Raw genomic sequence first — 18,814 nt, forward strand, 5'->3', positions numbered from 1 at the left:
GTTAGTCCGGCCGTCCGGCAGCCTCAGCAGGAGCGAGCGCCGCCAGGGGGGGCACGGTCGGGTACGCCGGCTCGAAGTCGCCCCGCACCAGACAAAGCCAGGCCAGGCGCCACGGCCAGCGACTCCCAGCCTCACGGGCGGGCCCCATCCCATCGGCCCCAATCCGGCCGGCATTAAGCTCCTCCGGGACGCACCGGCCCGCCGAGGGCAGACCACATCCCCCAGTGTGTCAATGGGGTTACGGGGGCGCCCTGCAGGATATTTTTAGCGAGTCCGGGACGGAGCACGCAAATCAGGTGTCCATCCCGGCCGCCATTTTGGCTCCTCCCCTTCGAGTGTGTTCTAAAGATAAGGAATCTATGGTTAAAGTATCCATCAGAGGGAGAAACACTTGAAGATAAAGAAATTCTATTTCTGATAATGACCCAGTGTGACACTGCAAGTGAAATTTTCATTCTGTCTCATAGAAGAAAGGTAGGCCTCAAAATGCTTCCGAGCCCAAAAACAGCGTCAGCAAACCCTGGCTGCAACAACAGGCCAAAGAGGGAAGACAAAAAAATCTGGAGTGGGAAGAGATATTTCTCCTGTTCCAAGATAAGATAGCATCCACAAACCAGACCTAGCCCCACAGACACATTTGTTTGGTCTTTCCTTCCTTTGTTCTCTCAATTAAACTCCCTCTGAATTTCTTATACTTGTTAACTTCTGCATGCAAAGTCAATTATTTTGACTGAATGCTAATAAAAAAAAAAGAACTTAAAACTAACATCAACGGCAAACCTAGTGGCTATCATGTTTTTGACCACAACAAATCAATATCATCCATGTTCTTTCTTTAGGTAAAAAAAAAACTGATACCGGCTTGTAGCCTTTTTGCAGTTCCTTCCTATACCAGTTGAAGGAAAAGAGGAGCAATGAGTTAATATGATTATCACATGATTGTATAGTCAGTTGTTCAAGGGGGAAATCAGGATACAAACTGTGGCACCTAACTTCCAAAGACATCTATTTCTTTAAAAAAAAGTGTTGTACTGTCTGCCTAAATTTGACCATATGAAACCAACTTGTAAAAACTTGTAATTACAACTAATACCCTGGTTATAAGTCCCAGTTTCTATGCACCAACCTTTGACCTTTTCTAGTCGCTGGAAAGTGCAGATTCCCTCAGCATTGTCTTCTCTGTGCTAGTTTCATTTACAACCCTAGGTCCAAGCAACCATACTTTGCAAGCCCCAACACTTTTGGATGGCTTCCAATTTAATTAAGCATCAAATCTAAAACCATTTACCTCATTTAAAAGACGCTATATGGTAAGGGCTTCGCCTAATTTCATCATGGCTTTTTGACTCCGACTTGACAACACCAAGCAATGAGCAGGACGAAGGCTGATTGCATATCACTGGTTCATGTCTGACATGGCATGTGGGCAAAAACGGCTAGTATGGAGCGCAAAGTAAATAACTACTAGTGACAGAGATTAATTCATGCATCCAACCCATCACTTTTCTCTTTTTCCTCAGTTTGATGGGTATACCTATGTCAATGGAACCAACTGGCACTCAGTGGCTTGGTTAAACAAGCACTGGAATAGCCAACAGGTCTCGCCTTTGGGACCTTTTAAGTATTTCGCCATGCAGCACAATAAACCTTTATCCCCTAGAAGGCACCACAATAAAAATAGCATTTGGAAAAAACATGGTCATGTAACCATATAGTCAACCCTTACAGTGTATAACCACACAAAAAGAGAAGGGCAGAGAACCTTCCAGTGTAACCATATATTCACCCCCACAGTGCATTACACATTTTCAGGCATAGTAGGCCTTCTAGGATATTATTACAAACAAGGCCCTTAGAACACAAACTACTCCCAGATATAAAGCAAAAGCTTAAGCCATAAGAGAGCTTGAAAATACATTGAATGGTGGGAAAGGTTATGATCCCCCCCCAACACCTAGTGCGGGGACCCAGAAGATGAGCTTGCCAGAAAGAGCACATCTTGCTGAGCAAAACATTGGTGGTGGTCCCATTGCCATAAAACCCTCACACGCTGAGTTATGGACAAAAATGTGTTATAAAAGCAATGCCCTGCAAAGCATTATGGGGCGAGTTTCCCAAGTGCAGTTAATATTGTAGTATCAGGCCTTCCTGCTGTGCCGGAGAGAGCTGTGTTGAGGGTTTCCCTTATGTTTTTTCTATTTAAAAAGTACCAGTTTGTATATTTTTCAACAGCTAAACTTGGGAAGAATTTAGGAACAGGGCTCCAAGTTTAACCCATACTCATGTAAAGCGTTCCAGCATTCTGGTTGAGTTTGTGCTATATAAATAAATAAAAAAGAATCCCCCTCCAGCTTACAGTCTTGTCGGGTGCGGACACCGCAAAGAAACAACGAGATGCCAGAGGAAAAAAAACAACATACTGCCACAAGTGCGAAACAGAAAGGCAAAAGAAAAAAGTAGTGCGCAGTGTAAGGAAATGCCTCCTTGGCATGGTTACCCCCTGACTTTTTGCCTTTGCTGATGCCAAGTTATGATTTGAAAGTGTGCTGAGGCCTGCTAACCAGGCCCCAGCACCAGTGTTCTTTCCCTAAACTGTACCGTTGTCTCCACAATTGGCACACCCAGGCATTCAGGTAAGTCCCTTCTAACTGGTACATCTGGTACCAAGGGCCCTGATGCAAGGGAAGGTCTCTAAGGGCTGCAGCATGGCTTATGCCACCGTAGGGACCCCTCACTCAGCACAGACACACTGCTTGCCAGCTTGTGTGTGCTGGTGGGGAGAAAATGACTAAGTCGACATGGCACTCCCCTCAGGGTGCCATGCCAACCTCACACTGCCTGTGGCATAGGTAAGTCACCCCTCTAGCAGGCCTTACAGCCCTAAGGCAGGGTGCACTATACCACAGGTGAGGGAATAGGTGCATGAGCACTATGCCCCTACAGTGTCTAAGCAAAACCTTAGACATTGTAAGTGCAGGGTAGCCATAAGAGTATATGGTCTGGGAGTCTGTCATGCACGAACAGTTCCATAATGGCTACACTGAAAACTGGGAAGTTTGGTATCAAACTTCTCGGCACAATAAATGCACACTGATGCCAGTGTACATTTTATTGTGAAATACACCCAGAGGGCATCTTAGAGATGCCCCCTGAAAACATACCCAACTTCCAGTGTGGGCTGACTAGTTTTACCAGCCTGCCACACACCAGACATGTTGCTGGCCACTTGGGGAGAGTGCCTTTGTCACTCTGTGGCCAGGAACAAAGCCTGTACTGGGTGGAGGTGCTTCTCACCCCCCCCCTGCAGGAACTGTAACACCTGGCGGTGAGCCTCAGAGGCTCACCCCCTTTGTTACAGCGCCACAGGGCATCCGAGCTAGTGGAGATGCCCACCCCTCCGGCCACTGCCCCCACTTTTGGCGGCAAGAAAAACAAGGAGGAGTCACTCCCCAGTCAGGACAGCCCCTAAGGTGTCCTGAGCTGAGGTGACTGACTTTTAGAAATCCTCCATCTTGCAGATGGAGGATTCCCCCAATAGGATTAGGGATGTGACCCCCTCCCCACCGGGAGGAGGCACAAAGAGGGTGTAGCCACCCTCAGGGCTAGTAGCCATTGGCTACTATCCTCCCAGACCTAAACACCCCCCTAAATTGAGTATTTAGGGGCCCCCAGAACCTAGGAAGATAGATTCCTGCAACCTGAAGACGAAGAAGGATTGCTGCCCTGAAGCCCTGCAGAGAAGACGGAGACACCAACTGCTTTGGCCCCAGCCCTACCGGCCTGTCTCCCCACTTCAAGAAAAACTGCAACAGCGACGCGTCTCCCAGGGTCCAGCGACCTCTGAAGCCTCAGAGGACTACCCTGCATCTAAAAGGACCAAGAAACTCCCGAGGACAGCAGCACTGTTCCACAGAATTGCAACTTTGCAACAAAGAAGCAACTTTTAAAGACCACACATTTCCCGCCAGAAGCGTGAGACTTTCCACTCTGCACCCGACGCCCCTGGCTCGACCTGCGGAAAACTAACTCTACAGGGAGGAATCCCCGGCGACTGCGAGCCCGTGAGTAGCCAGAGTTGACCCCCCTGAGCCTCCACAGCGACGCCTGCAGAGGGAATCGAGAGGCTCCCCCTGACCGCGACTGCCTGCTTTAAGGAACCTGACGTCTGGTAAAGACACTGCACCCGCAGCCCCCAGGACCTGAAGGAACCGAACTCTAGTGCAGGAGTGACCCCCCCAGGTGGACCTCTTCCTAGCCCAGGTGGTGGCTACCCCGAGGAGCCCCCCTTTGCCTGCCTGCATCGCTGAAGAGACCCATGGGTCTCCCATTGAATCCTATTGCAAACCTGACACCTGTTTGCACTCTGCACCCGGCCGCCCCTGTGCCGCTGAGGGTGTACTTTCTGTGCCTGCTTGTGTCCCCCCATGGTGCCCTCCGAAGTCGCGGGTACTTACCTGCTGGCAGACTGGAACCGGGGCACCCCTATTTCCATTGAAGCCTATGTGTTTTGGGCACCACTTTGACCTCTGCACCTGACCGGCCCTGAGCTGCTGGTGTGGTAACTTTGGGGTTGCCTTGAACCCCCAACGGTGGGCTACCTTGGACCCAACTTTGATCCCTGTAAGTGCTTTACTTACCTGTGAACCTAACAAATACTTACCTCCCCCAGGAACTGTTGATTTTTACACTGTGTCCATTTTTAAAATAGCTTATTGCCATTTTTGCCAAAACTGTACATGCTATTGTGATGATTCAAAGTTCCTAAGATACCTGAGTAAAATACCTTTCATTTAAAGTATTGTTTGTAAATCTTGAACCTGTGGTTCTTAAAATAAACTAAGAAAATATATTTTTCTATAAAAAAAACCTATTGGCCTGGAATTGTCTTTGAGTGTGTGTTCCTCATTTATTGCCTATGTGTGTACAACAAATGCTTAACACTACCCTCTGATAAGCCAACTGCTCGACCACACTACCACAAAATAGAGCATTAGAATTATCTCTTTTTGCCACTATCTTATCTCTCAGGGGAACCCTTGGATTCTGTACATGCTATTTCTTACTTTGAAATAGTACATACAGAGCCAACTTCCTACACGCAGACACTAAGTTATATGACCTATTGTGCAATAATCCATGTAACAGGGTCAGTCTCCAAAGCAGTAACAAAACAGCCTAAAGGTGTGACAAATCTAAAGCATTTACCTAAAAAACCAAATGAATTTTAAAAGGCAGGCCAAGGAACGAATGAAAGTGATGGGCGTGGAGAAAGCCCAAAGAAGTAGATTACATCACGTAGAGAGATCACGTATGTGTGCTGCCTAGGCTCGACCTAAAAAGGTTGAAACCACTCTGTCTTCTGGTTCAGATGGGACATTGCCTGGCAGGTTTGTGCTGGACTGTTCTTATTAAAGCAGCACAAAGAAGGATTTGTATATGGCAGGTTTCAGTTAGAGGTGGCAAGGCAGGTAAAGAAACAATGGACTGGGATGAGACCCCGAGTAATTAATAACCAGAGGCTAAGACTAATTCAAGTTCCCTGTCATGCTGAGATAAATTAACATCTTTGTGGTACACGATTTGTGTATTGGCATCAGTTTTATGCAACCTGATCTCTCCACTGTTGCAGAAAGACTTTCAAAAGATGAAAATGCATTACTTTTGGTATTTCAAATTAATATACAGTACTTACTTTTTCAGCAAGTGCTTCTTCTAGCGTGGTCAAGGCAGTGTCGGTGTTTGATGTGTCGGCCTGCAAAGATTTAACTCGCTCCTTCAAATTGGTTAACTGCTTTTCTTTGTCCCTTAATTGTTCCTGGAGATTTTCAATCTTTAAATAAAATTACAAGTGTATAAGTCAGTGTAGATAAAATTAGCTAACGCAAGAATTACTCAAATTTAAAAACTAGTGTGATAATTGTAATATAGACAGCAACTGTGCACTATTGAGTCATTCTTATTGTACTATGCCATCTTGACTTTGTTAATTTTGCTAAGAGACGGTTCAACTTAACAAAAATAAGCATATCAACTACACATTTCTTTCACAATTAGCACATCTGCAATATGTTCATCAACTTATTTACATAACACGAAATTAATCAAACAAAATTAAGAATAAAACAAGATTTTCTGAAGTTTCAAAGTTGGTGTTCTCCCTCACCGTTTTCCATGAGTATGAATGTTGGGTTTCGTCCTCATCCAACCCCTTACTGAGTTTTAAAGCAATTCTACAAACATACGTACATAAAGTTTAGTCTGGGAACTTGCAGGTAAACTGCTTCTGTTGTAACATAACAAATAATGTACTGTATAGTGTTTCCGTTTGCCTGGAGAATAAGGCTACAGGTCCAGAGCTAGCTTTGGGCTGTTAAACTTGTAGTACACGGAGTTACAAAATGAAACAAGGTAAGGAGTGACATCATTAGTAGGTGACAAGTTATATAGTAGTTAAGAGCTACGAACAATTAAGGCTGACAAACGGTGACTAATAACATTTCAATAGGGCTCTTGCTTCCCCAGTCTTCTTACTACATAATTACTTAAATGCTCGAGATACACTACAACCTTGAACTCCTGCTTAATTGTTGTAATTCAAACATTTGATGGTGCAGATTGCACACAAGTCAGAAGTCACAAGTTGCTTGACGAGGCGCATTGCAGAGTTTTACTTTCTCTTGCAGCAAACACTAAGCAGTCGGTGTTTCGGTCCTTGAGGTTTTTTAATTAACAATATAAAAAGTTTCTTCTGTTTCTGCAAACTTTGACTGAGATATTTAATGCTCGTTTCCAAACGTGTTTCTTATGGGGGATGAAGAATGCTGCCTCACTTTACAGCATCAAGTCAAAAAGATTATGCCACAAGATGTTAAAAAAAAAAAAAAAAAAAAAATACATCTTCACAAAACCACACTTTGACTCCCTGTGCTACTAACTGTGCTCAGAATATATTATATAGTTAAGTTTAACGCCACGAAGCTCAAGATTACAAGATATAACAAAGGCACTAGACATTAAAATAATACTTTTCGGGATATGTTTCTGAACGACTGGCGTATGTGCAGTTGAGGGATGATCAAAAAATAGCTGACATTACAATAAGGTTTTACATGTATTTCTGTACATTTGGTGTTTGTCAATTTATGTACTGCAGTCTACATACAATAATGTTGCTGCGAAAATGGACAGTTCATAAAAATGTGTTTGAATACTATGGCTCTTCATACTTAGTTTCAGATTCAAATTCACGTTTATTCAGGCAATAAAGCCCTAATAAAACATGCAAGCTAAAACAGTATACAATATGTTCGCAGTTTATACAATTCAGAACAAATTATCACAGTAAATCTTTATCACAGAAAAATGTGCTTTAGCAGCTAGCAGCATCAAAAAACTTTGCCAGAAAATTCAAAGCATCTTGTTGATTAATAATTGCACATTTTGGAGAGCATTGATCTGGCCTTCTGCAATCTGATTCGATGGTAATTTATTTTCTTCATTTTATTATTGCAAGCACACATCTGATAAAAAAAAAAGTAGCATAGCACCGCCTTAACAAGGTGGCCATTTGCATACAATAAAAATATGAAATGTGAAAAACAATTAGCCATTACAAGTGATTTTAATAGAGGAGTACAGGAGTTCAAAAGCAGGCAAGTGTACTTTAAAGAAGTAGTGAAATCCTTCAATGCACATCACAAGAAAATATTATTTTTGTGCAAAGAAAAGGTACTATTGGGTTTGAATTACTGTAACCTGAAGACATTGTTGAAACACAAAAGAATATCTAAAATAAAAAATTAAAACAAATGAAGAAGTGAAGGAAAAAAAGTATTATATGAATATCTTTGGTATTTCTATTGTGCAAAACTAGCTAAAGGGCAATGGAGAACTGCACTGGCCAAGGAAAACAAACTCAACGAGTAAGGGGAGATGGAGCTGGGATGCACATAGGTACTGCATTGTGATCTGGTGGTGTTTGAAGTGGTGAGTCGTCAGCTCTTTCCTAAACTGAAGCAGCATTGCGGCTGTCCAAACAGATATGGGATGTTGATTCAGATCCTTTAAGTTAACAACAGCAAACATATGTATCAGAGTCTTTCTTTTATATAACTTAGGCCACATAATGCAGCCAGAGGACCAACAACAAGGGGATCCCACCATCTTGAGCTGTAGAGCTAAACCTTTTAACAAGGAAATACCAAGTAGCTCAGAAAATCTGAAGCCAACTGCATGTGTACAGATAACTGTGCAGCTGCTCCAAAACAACCAACAGGGGTATAATGGATGTATTTAATCCATTAAGGTCAAATATCTAGGGGTTCAACCCCATTTTATAAACATATATTCCTGGTGGCCTAAAACTTGACAAAATAAAGGTGCACCAAGGAAATAAAAGACAGCATCAATAACTTACGAGTAGCAACTACAGACATTGTTATTGCCTTCTCAGTGCATTATTAGCAGGTAATGACAATCATATGGTGATTTAAATACTTAATGCCATCCGTTAATTACAGTACTCAGATGCGTAAAAAAATGGAAGGGCAATTGACAGTGTTTAACGCCTGACAGGACGTGGTAAGTAAGGCTATTAATACCCGGTGTAGGTAAGTATCATCTTGCCTGGCATGTTACCCCCATTTTCACTGTATGTATGTTTGTTTTTGTCTATGTGTCACTGGGATCCTGCCAGGCAGGATCCTAGTGCTCATAATGTATGCCCTGTATGTGTCCCCTGTGTGGTGCCTAACTGTATCACTGAGGCTCTACTAACCAGAACCTCAGTGTTTATGCTCTCTCTGCTTTTAAATGGTCGCTGCAGGCTAGTGACTAATTTTACCAATTCTCATTGGCACACTGGAACACCCTTATAATTCCCTTCTATATGGTACCTAGGTACCCAGGGTATTGGGGTTCCAGGAGATCCCTATGGGCTGCAGCATTTCTTTTGCCACCCATAGGGAGCTCAGACAATTCTTACACAGAACTGCCACTGCAGCCTGAGTGAAATAACATCCATGTTATTTCACAGCCATTTTCACTGCACATAAGTAACTTATAAGTCACCTATATGTCTAATCCTCACTTGGTGAAGGTTAGGTGCCAAGTTACTTAGTGTGTGGGCACCCTGGCACTAGCCAAGGTGCTCCAACATTGTTCAGGGCAAATTCCCTGGACTTTGTGAGTGCGGGACACCATTACACGCATGAACTACATATAGGTCAATACCTATATGTAGCGTCACCATGGTAACTCCGAACATGGCCATGTAACATGTCTAGGATCATGGAACTGTCACCCCCAATACCATTCTGGTATTGGGGGGACAATTCCATGCATCCCCGGGTCTCTAGCACAGAACCCGTGTACTGCCAAACTTGCTTTCCGGGGTCTCCACTGCAGCTGCTGCCAACCCCTCAGGCCTGGGCCTGGGCCTGGGTTTCTGCCCCCCAGGGGAGCCTGGTCCCAGGAAGGCAGAACAAAGAATTTCCTCTTAGAGAGGGTGTTACACCCTCTCCCTTTGGAAATAGGTGTAAAGGGCTGGGGATGAGTAGCCTCCCCCAGCCTCTGGAAATGCTTTGATGTGCCCTCTCTGCATAAGCCAGTCTACACCGGTCCAGGGATCCCCCAGCCCTGCTCTGGCACGAAACTGGACAAAGAAAAGGGGAGTGATCACTCCCCTGACCAGCACCTCCCAGGGGAGGCGCCCAGAGCTCCTCCAGTGCGTCCCAGACCTCTGCCATCTTGGATACAGAGGTTTTGGGGCACAATGGACAGCTCTGAGCGGCCAGTGCCAGCAGGTGATGTCAGAGACCCCTCCTGATAGGTGCTTACCTTTCTCAGTAGCCAATCCTCCTTTCTGGGCTATTTAGGGTCTCTCCTCTGGGCTATTCCTCAGATAACGAATGCAAGAGCTCACCAGAGTCCTTCTGCACTTCCCTATTCGACTTCTGCCAAGGATCGACTGCTGACTGCTCCAGGACGCCTGCAAAACCGCAACAAAGTAGCAAGACGACTACCAGCAACATTGTAGCGCCTCATCCTGACGGCTTTCTCGACTGTTTCCTGGTAGTGCATGCTCTGAGGGCTGTCTGCCTTCACCCTGCACTTGAAGCCAAGAAGAAATCTCCTGTGGGTCGACGGAATCTTCCCCCTGCTAAAGCAGGCACCAAACTTCTGCATCACCGGTCCTCTGGGTCCCCTCTCATCCTGACAAGCATGGTCCCTGGAACACAGGAGCTGGGTCCAAGTGTCTCCCACAGTCCAGTGGCCCTTCTGTCCAAATTTGGTGGAGGTAAGTCCTTGCCTCCCCACGCCAGACAGTAATCCTGTGTACTGTGTGATCTGCAGCTGCTCGGGCTTCTGTGCACTTTTCCAAGACTTCCTTTGTGCACAGCCTAGCCTGGGTCCCCAGCACTCTGTCCTGCATTGCCCAACTCGTTGAGTTGGACTCCAACGTCGTGGGACCCTCCTTTGTGACTTTGAGTCGACCACTGTCCTCAGATTTTCTAAGTGCCTGTTCCGGTACTTCTGCGGGTGCTGCCTGCTTCTGTGGGGGCTCTCTGAGTTGCAGAACGCCCCCTCTGTCTCCTCCAAGGGGCGACATCCTGGTCCTTCCTGGGCCCCAGCAGCACCCAAAATCCTCAACCGCAACTCTTGCAGCTAGCAAGGCTTGTTTGAGGTATATCTGCGTGGAAACAACTCTGCATCCTCCAGCACGCCGTGGGACATCTTCTGACCAAAGGAGAAGTTCCTGGCACCTTCCGTTGTTGCAGAATCTTTGTCTTTTTCCACTTGGAGGCAGCCCTTTTGCACCTTCATCCGGGGTTTAGTGGGCTCCTGCCCCCCCTGGACACTTGTGTGACTCTTGGACTTGGTCCCCTTCCATTACAGGTCCTCAGGTCCCGGAATCCGTCTTCAGTGTTTTGGTAGCAGTTGTTGTTCTTGCAGAATCCCCTATCTCGACTATACTGTCTTTATGGGGTAGTAGGGTAACTTTACTCCTACTTTTCAGGGTCTTGGGGTGGGGTATTTTGGACACCCTTACTGTTTTCTCACAGCCCCAGCGACCTTCTACAACCTACCATAGGCCTGGGGTCCATTCGCGGTTCGCATTCCACTTTTGGAGTATATGGTTTGTGTTGCCCCTAGGCCTATTACTACCTATTGCATCCTATTGTGATTCTACATTGTTTGCACTACTTTTCTAACTGTTACCTGATTTTGGTTTGTGCACATATAATTTGTGTATAATACTTATCTCCTAAGTGAGGGTATCCCTGGAGATACTTTTGGCATATTGTCACTAAAATAAAGTACCTTTATTTTTAGTAACTCTGAGTATTGTGTTTTCTTATGATATAGTGCTATATGATATAAGTGGTATAGTAGGAGCTTTGCATGTCTCCTATTTCAGCCTAAGCTGCTCAGCAATAGCTACCTCTATCAACCTAAGCTGCTAGAAACACCTCTATTCTACTAATAAGGGATAACTGGACCGGACACAAGGAGTAAGTACCACAAGGTACCCACTTTAAGCCAGGCCAGCCTCCTACACCCGGCTCCATAAACTAACCAAAAAGGAGGAAAAAACAAATCAAGGCAACTAACTGACTGCTTTATGTCCATGTTACAGATAACCAAATGCAGGCAAACAAAGGTTAGTAGTATTGGAAATCGAAGCATTCTGGTCGTCTTTAACAATCGCACCATTTCATAAAAGATGCTAATGGACTTCAGAGAGAAGCAGCTTACAGGGCAGGACCAGGAAAGCACGGTGTACTTTTCAAAGTGTCCACATTCTGGATATTATATGCCAATTGTATGATTCTGCAGTGTGCATTTTAGGTCTGGCCTAGAGATAGCTTTACTTGTGTTGTCAGCCTCCTGTGCCCAATAATTCATAAATAAAAAATCTGTCGATTCCGGTCAAGTCTCTCTATCAATGGGGCTGTTTAACAGTCGTTCAGATTTTAAGTTCACCCACCAAGGCGGTCAGCATGGAGCAAGAGACAGGGAGGGGATCACCCTGCTTCAGCCACTGGCTTTCCAGAACAGAGAGTGGTGATGTTTTGCCAGATCACATGTGAATATCTATTATATCTATATAAAATATTCAGTACTAATGCAGGTGGGACAATACTTTGCTATTTTTTTATCTATTCTTTCTTTTTTTTAGTCATCCTTGTGCATTTCACTATGTCTCCAGGTTACACTAATTCGATATCTATAGTACCTTGATATACCTCTAAGTACACATGCAAGATAGAAAGCACACTTACTTTTAGATTTAAATGATTTCTGGAAGTTAACTTTTTAAAGTTTTTATTGATTGGAAAAACACAATCAAATTATATATATGTGATGGTTAACTTATTTTTTATTCTATTTGTTTTATAGAAAACATGCAGCTGCTACACTTAGGCGACAGAATGTTTTATTTTCCTTTTCTTTTTAATATAGACCCTTGCAATTGAGAAAAAAATGTAAAAAAACTACCCATCGGAACGGCTTGGCAAGGCCAGACCCGTTAGGTTTGCGAGTGCTTGTTGACAAACGGCTGTGGTTGAAATACAAAGTGCAGATCGGGATACACAAGTTGGAATGAAAACAGTGTAACACATTCGCTCTATCGCAATATTAATCATTATATGATAACGAATGTTCATCGCAAGCGGCAAAGAGCTGGGAGGGAGGAAAACATTCGTTCATAAAACAATGATTTAAACAGTGAAGGGAAATTTGCTCCCGGGACTGACCCATCGCCAAGAAACATTGACGTTCAACAAGTACTGGAGCTCAGGCCGCGAACGTCTAGAGTCCTGAGGCAGTATTTTAGAAACCATGTTTATGTATTTAATGCTTTATTGCAATTTTTATAGGCAGCCTGGAAATAAGTTTTAGCCGTCGGCTGATATGCAACTAAGAAGTAAATGCCACTTTTTATCGTACACCTATTTATGTGACGAGAATATTAAATCCCGCCAGCACCCGTGATTTACAATGAAGGCCATCGCTAGAATTGTAAATAGGTTTTCAAAGGCAAGGTTTGTCGAGAATGTCACTCTACTATTAGGGTGATGTTTGCTCCTGTGAGACCGAAACCGGGAGATGAAACCTATGGATGTGCCGTCCAGGTGACATCGGCCGCAGGCTGCAGGCTGCCGAGGGTTGTACAACACGTACATGTGCGACTGCTGAACAGATGGTCACAGTTGACAGATAAGCCCTTCTGATGACCAGGTAAACATTTAGGGGTGGAGTAAACAAACTACACAAAATCACCCCTTTCATCGTAATGATGTTAAGGGGGACCCGCGCCCTAGACTGCTGACTGACCGGGCCTAGCTCCAGCAATGAGGCTGCTGAGAAGAAAGACCTGTTGTACACCCCACGCGGCCCAAGCAGCCTGAGGTGCCGCGTGCGTATCATGGCGCGTACAACGACACTGATTTTAACCGCGAATTTAGAGCCTTCATCGCACTATTTCAACAAAAAGCAATAACGAAGGTCCGAATGCACACTAACGGGTTCTAAAGCACGACAGAGGTGACCTTGGCCACCGTGAAAACGAACACGTCTTGATACGGAAACCTCTTTACACCTTATTGATACTGAACCTAGAGTGGTAAAGTGCATATTCAAAAAATGTTCAAGGCCCAAAATATTGTTTACATATTGCTGCAGTTTAAACACATTACCTTAGACAAATCCAAGCAGAGTATTTTTTAGTAGTAAATCAGGATCCCCAGATGACTTTTCCACCAGGAGTATTAATCAAAGCACTTCAAGTGATCAATCGGTTAAAAATACCTTTAACACCTCTTTGGCAACACGTGACGGTAAAAGGCCTTTTGAAAAATCTGAGGACCCTGCCTGTAAGGAAATGCCTCCTTGGCATGGTTACCCCCTAACCTTTTGCTGATGCTAAGTTATGATTTGAAAGTGTGCTGGGACCCTGCTAAACAGGCCCCAGCACCAGTGTGCTTTCCCTAAACTGTACCCTTGTCTCCACATTTGCCACAATCCTGGCACTCAGGTAAGTCCCTTGAAACTGGTACCCCTGGTACCAAGGGCCCTGATGCCAGGGAAGGTCTCTAAGGGCTGCAGCATGTCTTATGCCACCCTAGGGACCCCTAACTCAGCACATATACACTGCTTGCCAGCTTGTGTGTGCTGGTGGGGAGAAAATGACTAAGTCGACATGGCACTCCCCTCAGAGTGCCATGCCAACCTCACACTGCCTGTGGCATAGGTAAGTCACCCCTCTAGCAGGCCTTACAGCCCTAATGCAGGGTGCACTATACCACAGGTGAGGGCATAGGTGCATGAGCACTATGCCCCTACAGTGTCTAAGCAAAACCTTAGACATTATAAGTGCAGGGTAGCCATAAGAGTATATGGTCTGGTAGTTTGTCAAACACAAACTCCACAGTTCCATAATGGCTACACTGAAAACTGGGAAGTTTGGTATCAAACGTCTCAGCACAATAAATGCACATTGATGCCAGTGTGCAATTTATTGTAAAATACACCCAGAGGGCATCTTAGAGATGCCCCCTGAATACATACCCGACTTCTAGTGTAGGCTGACCAGTTCTTGCCAGCATTCCACACACCAGACATGTTGCTGGCCACATGGGGAGAGTGCCTTTGTCACTCTGTGGCCAGGAACACAGCCTGTACTGGGTGGAGGTGCTTCTCACCTCCCCCTGCAGGAACTGTAACACCTGGCGGTGAGCCTCAAAGGCTCACCCCTTTTGTTACAGCGCCCCAGGGCATCCCAGCTAGTGGAGATGCCCGCCCTTTCGGCCACTGCCCCCACTTTTGGCGGCAAGGCTGGAGGAGATGACAAAAACAAGGAGGGGTCACCCACCAGTCAGGACAGCCCCTAAGGTGTCCTGAGCTGAGGTGACCCCTGCCTTGAGAAATCCTCTATCTTGAGTTTGGAGGATTCCCCCAACAGTATTAGGGATGTGCCCCCCTCCCCACAGGGAGGAGGCACAAAGATGGTGTAGCCACCCTCAAGGACAGTAGCCATTGGCTACTGCCCTCCCAGAACTAAACACACCCCTAAATTCAGTATTTAGGGGCTCCCAAGATCCCAGGAAATCAGATTCCTGCAACCTGAAGAAAGAAGAAGGACTGCTGACCTTCAAGCCTGCAGAGAAGGAAGAAGACGTCAAATGATTTGGCTCCAGCCCTACCGGCCTATCTCCAACTTCGAAAACCTGCTCCAGCGACGCATCTGACAGGGACCAGCGACCTCTGAAGCCTGAGAGGACTGCCCTGGACTACAGGACCAAGAAACCCCTGTGAACAGCGGCCCTGTTCAAAACCAGCTACTTCTTTGTAACAAAGAAGCAACTTCCAAGGACTTCACGTTTCCCGCCGGAAGCGTGAGACTTCACACACTGCACCCGACGCCCCCGGCTAGACCTGCAGAAAACCAACACCTCAGGGAGGACTCCCCGGCGATCGCGAGCCCGTGAGTAACCAGAGACGACCCCCCTGGGCCCCCACAGCGACACCAGCAGAGAGAATCCAGAGACTCCCCCTGACCGCGACTGCCTGTAACAAGGAACCCGACGCCTGGAACCAACGCTGCACCCGCAGTCCCCAGGACCTGAAGGAACCGAACTTCAATGCAGGAGCGACCCTCTGCCTAGCCAAGGTGGTGGCTGTTCCGAGAAGCCCCCCCTTTGCCTGCCTGCAACGCTAGAGTGACCCCGGAGCCCCTCCATTGTTTTCTATGCAAAACCCGACGCCTGCTTTGCCCACTGCACCGGGCTGCCCCTGTGCCGCTGAGGGTGTACTTTGTGTGCCTTCTCTTGTCCCCCCCGGTGCTCTACAAAACCCCCCTGGTCTTCCCCCCGAGGACGCAGGTACTTAACTGCTGGCAGACTGGAACCGGAGCACCCCTGTTCTCCATAGGCGCCTATGGGTTTTGGGCACCTCTTTGACCTCTGCACCTGACCGGCCCTGAGCTGCTGGTGTGGTAACTTTGGGGTTGCCTTGAACCCCCAACGGTGGGCTGCCTATGCCCCAAGACTGAGACTTGTAAGCGTTTTACTTACCTCCTAATCTAACCTTTACTTACCTCCCACAGGAACTGTTGATTTTTGCACTGTTTACACTTTGAAAATAGCTATTTGCCATTTTTACAAAGACGGTACATCATATTGTTTTCATTCAAAGTTCCTAAAGTATCTAAGTGAAATAACTTACATTTAAAGTATTAACTGTAAATCTTGAACCTGTGGTTCTTAAAATAAACTAAGAAAATATATTTTTCAATATAAAAACCTATTGGCCTGGAGTAAGTCTTTAAGTGTGTGTTCCTCATTTATTACCTGTGTGTGTACAACAAATGCTTAACACTACCCTCTGATAAGCCTACTGCTCGACCGCACTACCACAAAATAGAGCATTAGAATTATCTACTTTTGCCACTATCTTACCTCTAATGGGAACCCTTGGACTCTGTGCACACTATTTCTTACTTTGAAATAGTATATACAGAGCCAACTTCCTTCAGGGAGTCGATCCGGTCTCTGAAAAAAGGGGAAGACGAGGAGTCCGCCTTGGCGACGGCTCTGCGGAACTGCGCTCGGAACGTCGACGTTCCACAGACGCCTCGTCGGCCGATGGGCGTGGCGAAATCAAAGTCTGCTTGTACTACTTCTTCTTGTGCCTCTTACCTTCAGATGACCTTGAATGCGAGGAAGAGGACTTGGGGCTCCGGGAGTGGTGCCGCGACCGCCTCCTAGTGCGGGACCGTGAACTCCGCGGAGTCGAGCCGACGAGGACGTATGTCGGGCCGCGAGAAGCTTGAGGGATCTCTCCCTCAAGGCCTTCAGAGCCATGGCCCGACAGTCGGAGCACGAGGTGGAGTCGTGGTCCTTCTCCAGGCACCAAAGACAAACACGATGCGGGTCAGTCACCGACATGGTGCGATGACACACACCACACGGCTTGAACCCTGTCTTTCTCGAAGACATGACTTCAAACAGTCAAAAAAGCCTCGACAAACCGTCGAAGAAGGGTAGCCCTTTCCGGAGCTGCACTTAACTGGCACGGAAGGAAAAGAACTGACGTACGCACGCCGAGACGGCATCTATATAGACAACCGTGACGGCTGACGACGCACGCGGAGCTGGCCGACACACGTGGAGCTGGTCGACGCACACGGATCTGAACTACGCCACCCGACGACGCGCGCAGGGTACTGCTCAGCAGAAAAATTCCAGATTCAAAGTTGACGCCAGGGAATTCTAAGGTAAGGAAGCCGCAGCTAGAAGTCTCTATCAGATACCTGTCTTACCAAGGTGATTGAGTGGATGACGCAGAGTCCCTTAAAACTGTAACTGACAAAACTGAAACGTTATTTTATAGAAGTACCAATGAGTTCTCAGCCAATGAGTTGTGGCTACATAGGCTGGCATCCCTTCCACAGTCAGCCTTGGTGGCCAGAAATTTGGGCATAGAGTGTAATAAAGACTAATCTCTTTGTCCCCAGATTCTTTAAGCCATGGGCACATCCTTCCTCCTTTTATGTTCATTCAAGAATCTCTAGGACTTACTGCCATGGGAGTCCAGTAAACCCACTGTAGTCCATGCGTTTATTACATCGAGGCTGTATTACGCTACCTATCTTTACCTAGGCCAGCAATTCTTAACCTGTGGTCCGAGGACCTCTGGAGATCTGTGACGCATACTCTGGGGGTCAGCAACAGCGTAGAAATTTAAATAATATTAACACCTTAATGTACAAGTTAATTACCTTCGGTAATGAAATATCTGGTAGAGACAGTCTAGTTGCAGATTCCTTACCTCAGAATTTTCCCCCAGGCGTCAGACTGGATTAGGTGATTTTTCTTCGAGCAATACCCTTGCCCGTCAATAGGTGGCATCTGTCGACTCCGCAGGCGTCGTGGTCGCCGTGATGACGTCGGGAGTAGTACATAGACGCCGCCCTCGCGCAGTGACGTCAGTTTCTTTTAACGACTTTCCACGCCAGAGCGCAGAGCCGCTAAGAACACTGAGTTTGGTGCGCCAGAGCTAAGGACTTGAAAGGGGGAATCCCTGTCCCTAGAAATCAGTTCGCAAGCGGGGAGGATGAGTAGGCGGTAAGGAATCTGCTACTAGAATATGTCTCTACCAGATATTTTGTTACCGAAGGTAAGTAACTTGTACATCTGATAGAGACTTCTAGTTGCAAATTCCTTACCTTAGAATAGATACCCAAGCATTGCCATCCTTGGTGGTGGGCTGCGAACTAAGATCATACTAAAAAGTCCTGCAGGACCGAATGACCAAAGTAGCCGTCCCGACGGACCTGACTATCCAGGCAGCAATGCTTAGCAAACGTGTGCAGGGACACCCACGTAGTTGCCTGACAGATATCCAGGACAGGAACTCCGTGTGCTCCGGATGCAGCAGTGGCCCTGGTAGAATGAGCCCGCAAGCCATTAGGAGGTTGCTTTTTTGCCAAAGCGTAGAACATTTGGATGCAAAGAAGCACACATTGAGAGATGGTACGCTTCTGCACCGCCTTCCCTTTCATCGAACCCACATAGCCAACAAAGAGTTGATTGTCCACCCAGAAGTCTTTAGTATGATTGAGATAGAACGCCAACGCTCTTTTTGGGTCCAAACGGTGGAGACTCTCCTCCTCATGGGAAGGATGTGGGGGTGCGTAGAAGGTAGGCAAAGTGATGGACTGGCCTACTTGAAATGGTGTAGCCACCTTAGGAAGGAAGCCCTAGTGCGTAACACCACTTTGTCGGGGTGCACAGACAAGTATGGAGGC

General features: G+C 46.3%; 1 protein-coding gene across 8 annotated transcripts in view; it reads right to left on the reverse strand.

Annotated features, from left to right (window-relative positions):
• Positions 1–18,814, reverse strand: part of ERC1 (ELKS/RAB6-interacting/CAST family member 1) — a 1,341,708-nt gene that overhangs the window by 829,137 nt on the left and 493,757 nt on the right. For all 8 annotated transcript variants that reach the window (XR_011202236.1, XM_069228108.1, XM_069228104.1 and 5 more), the window contains one exon: positions 5,693–5,830. Coding sequence is in view for 7 of the 8 variants with exons in the window: in XM_069228108.1 (XP_069084209.1) it covers positions 5,693–5,830 (138 nt within the window). In the remaining variant the exon portion in view is untranslated. The remainder of the gene's footprint in view (positions 1–5,692; positions 5,831–18,814) is intronic.

Source organism: Pleurodeles waltl, chromosome 4_1, assembly GCF_031143425.1.
Source record: "Pleurodeles waltl isolate 20211129_DDA chromosome 4_1, aPleWal1.hap1.20221129, whole genome shotgun sequence".
NCBI classification, from domain to species: domain Eukaryota; kingdom Metazoa; phylum Chordata; class Amphibia; order Caudata; family Salamandridae; genus Pleurodeles; species Pleurodeles waltl.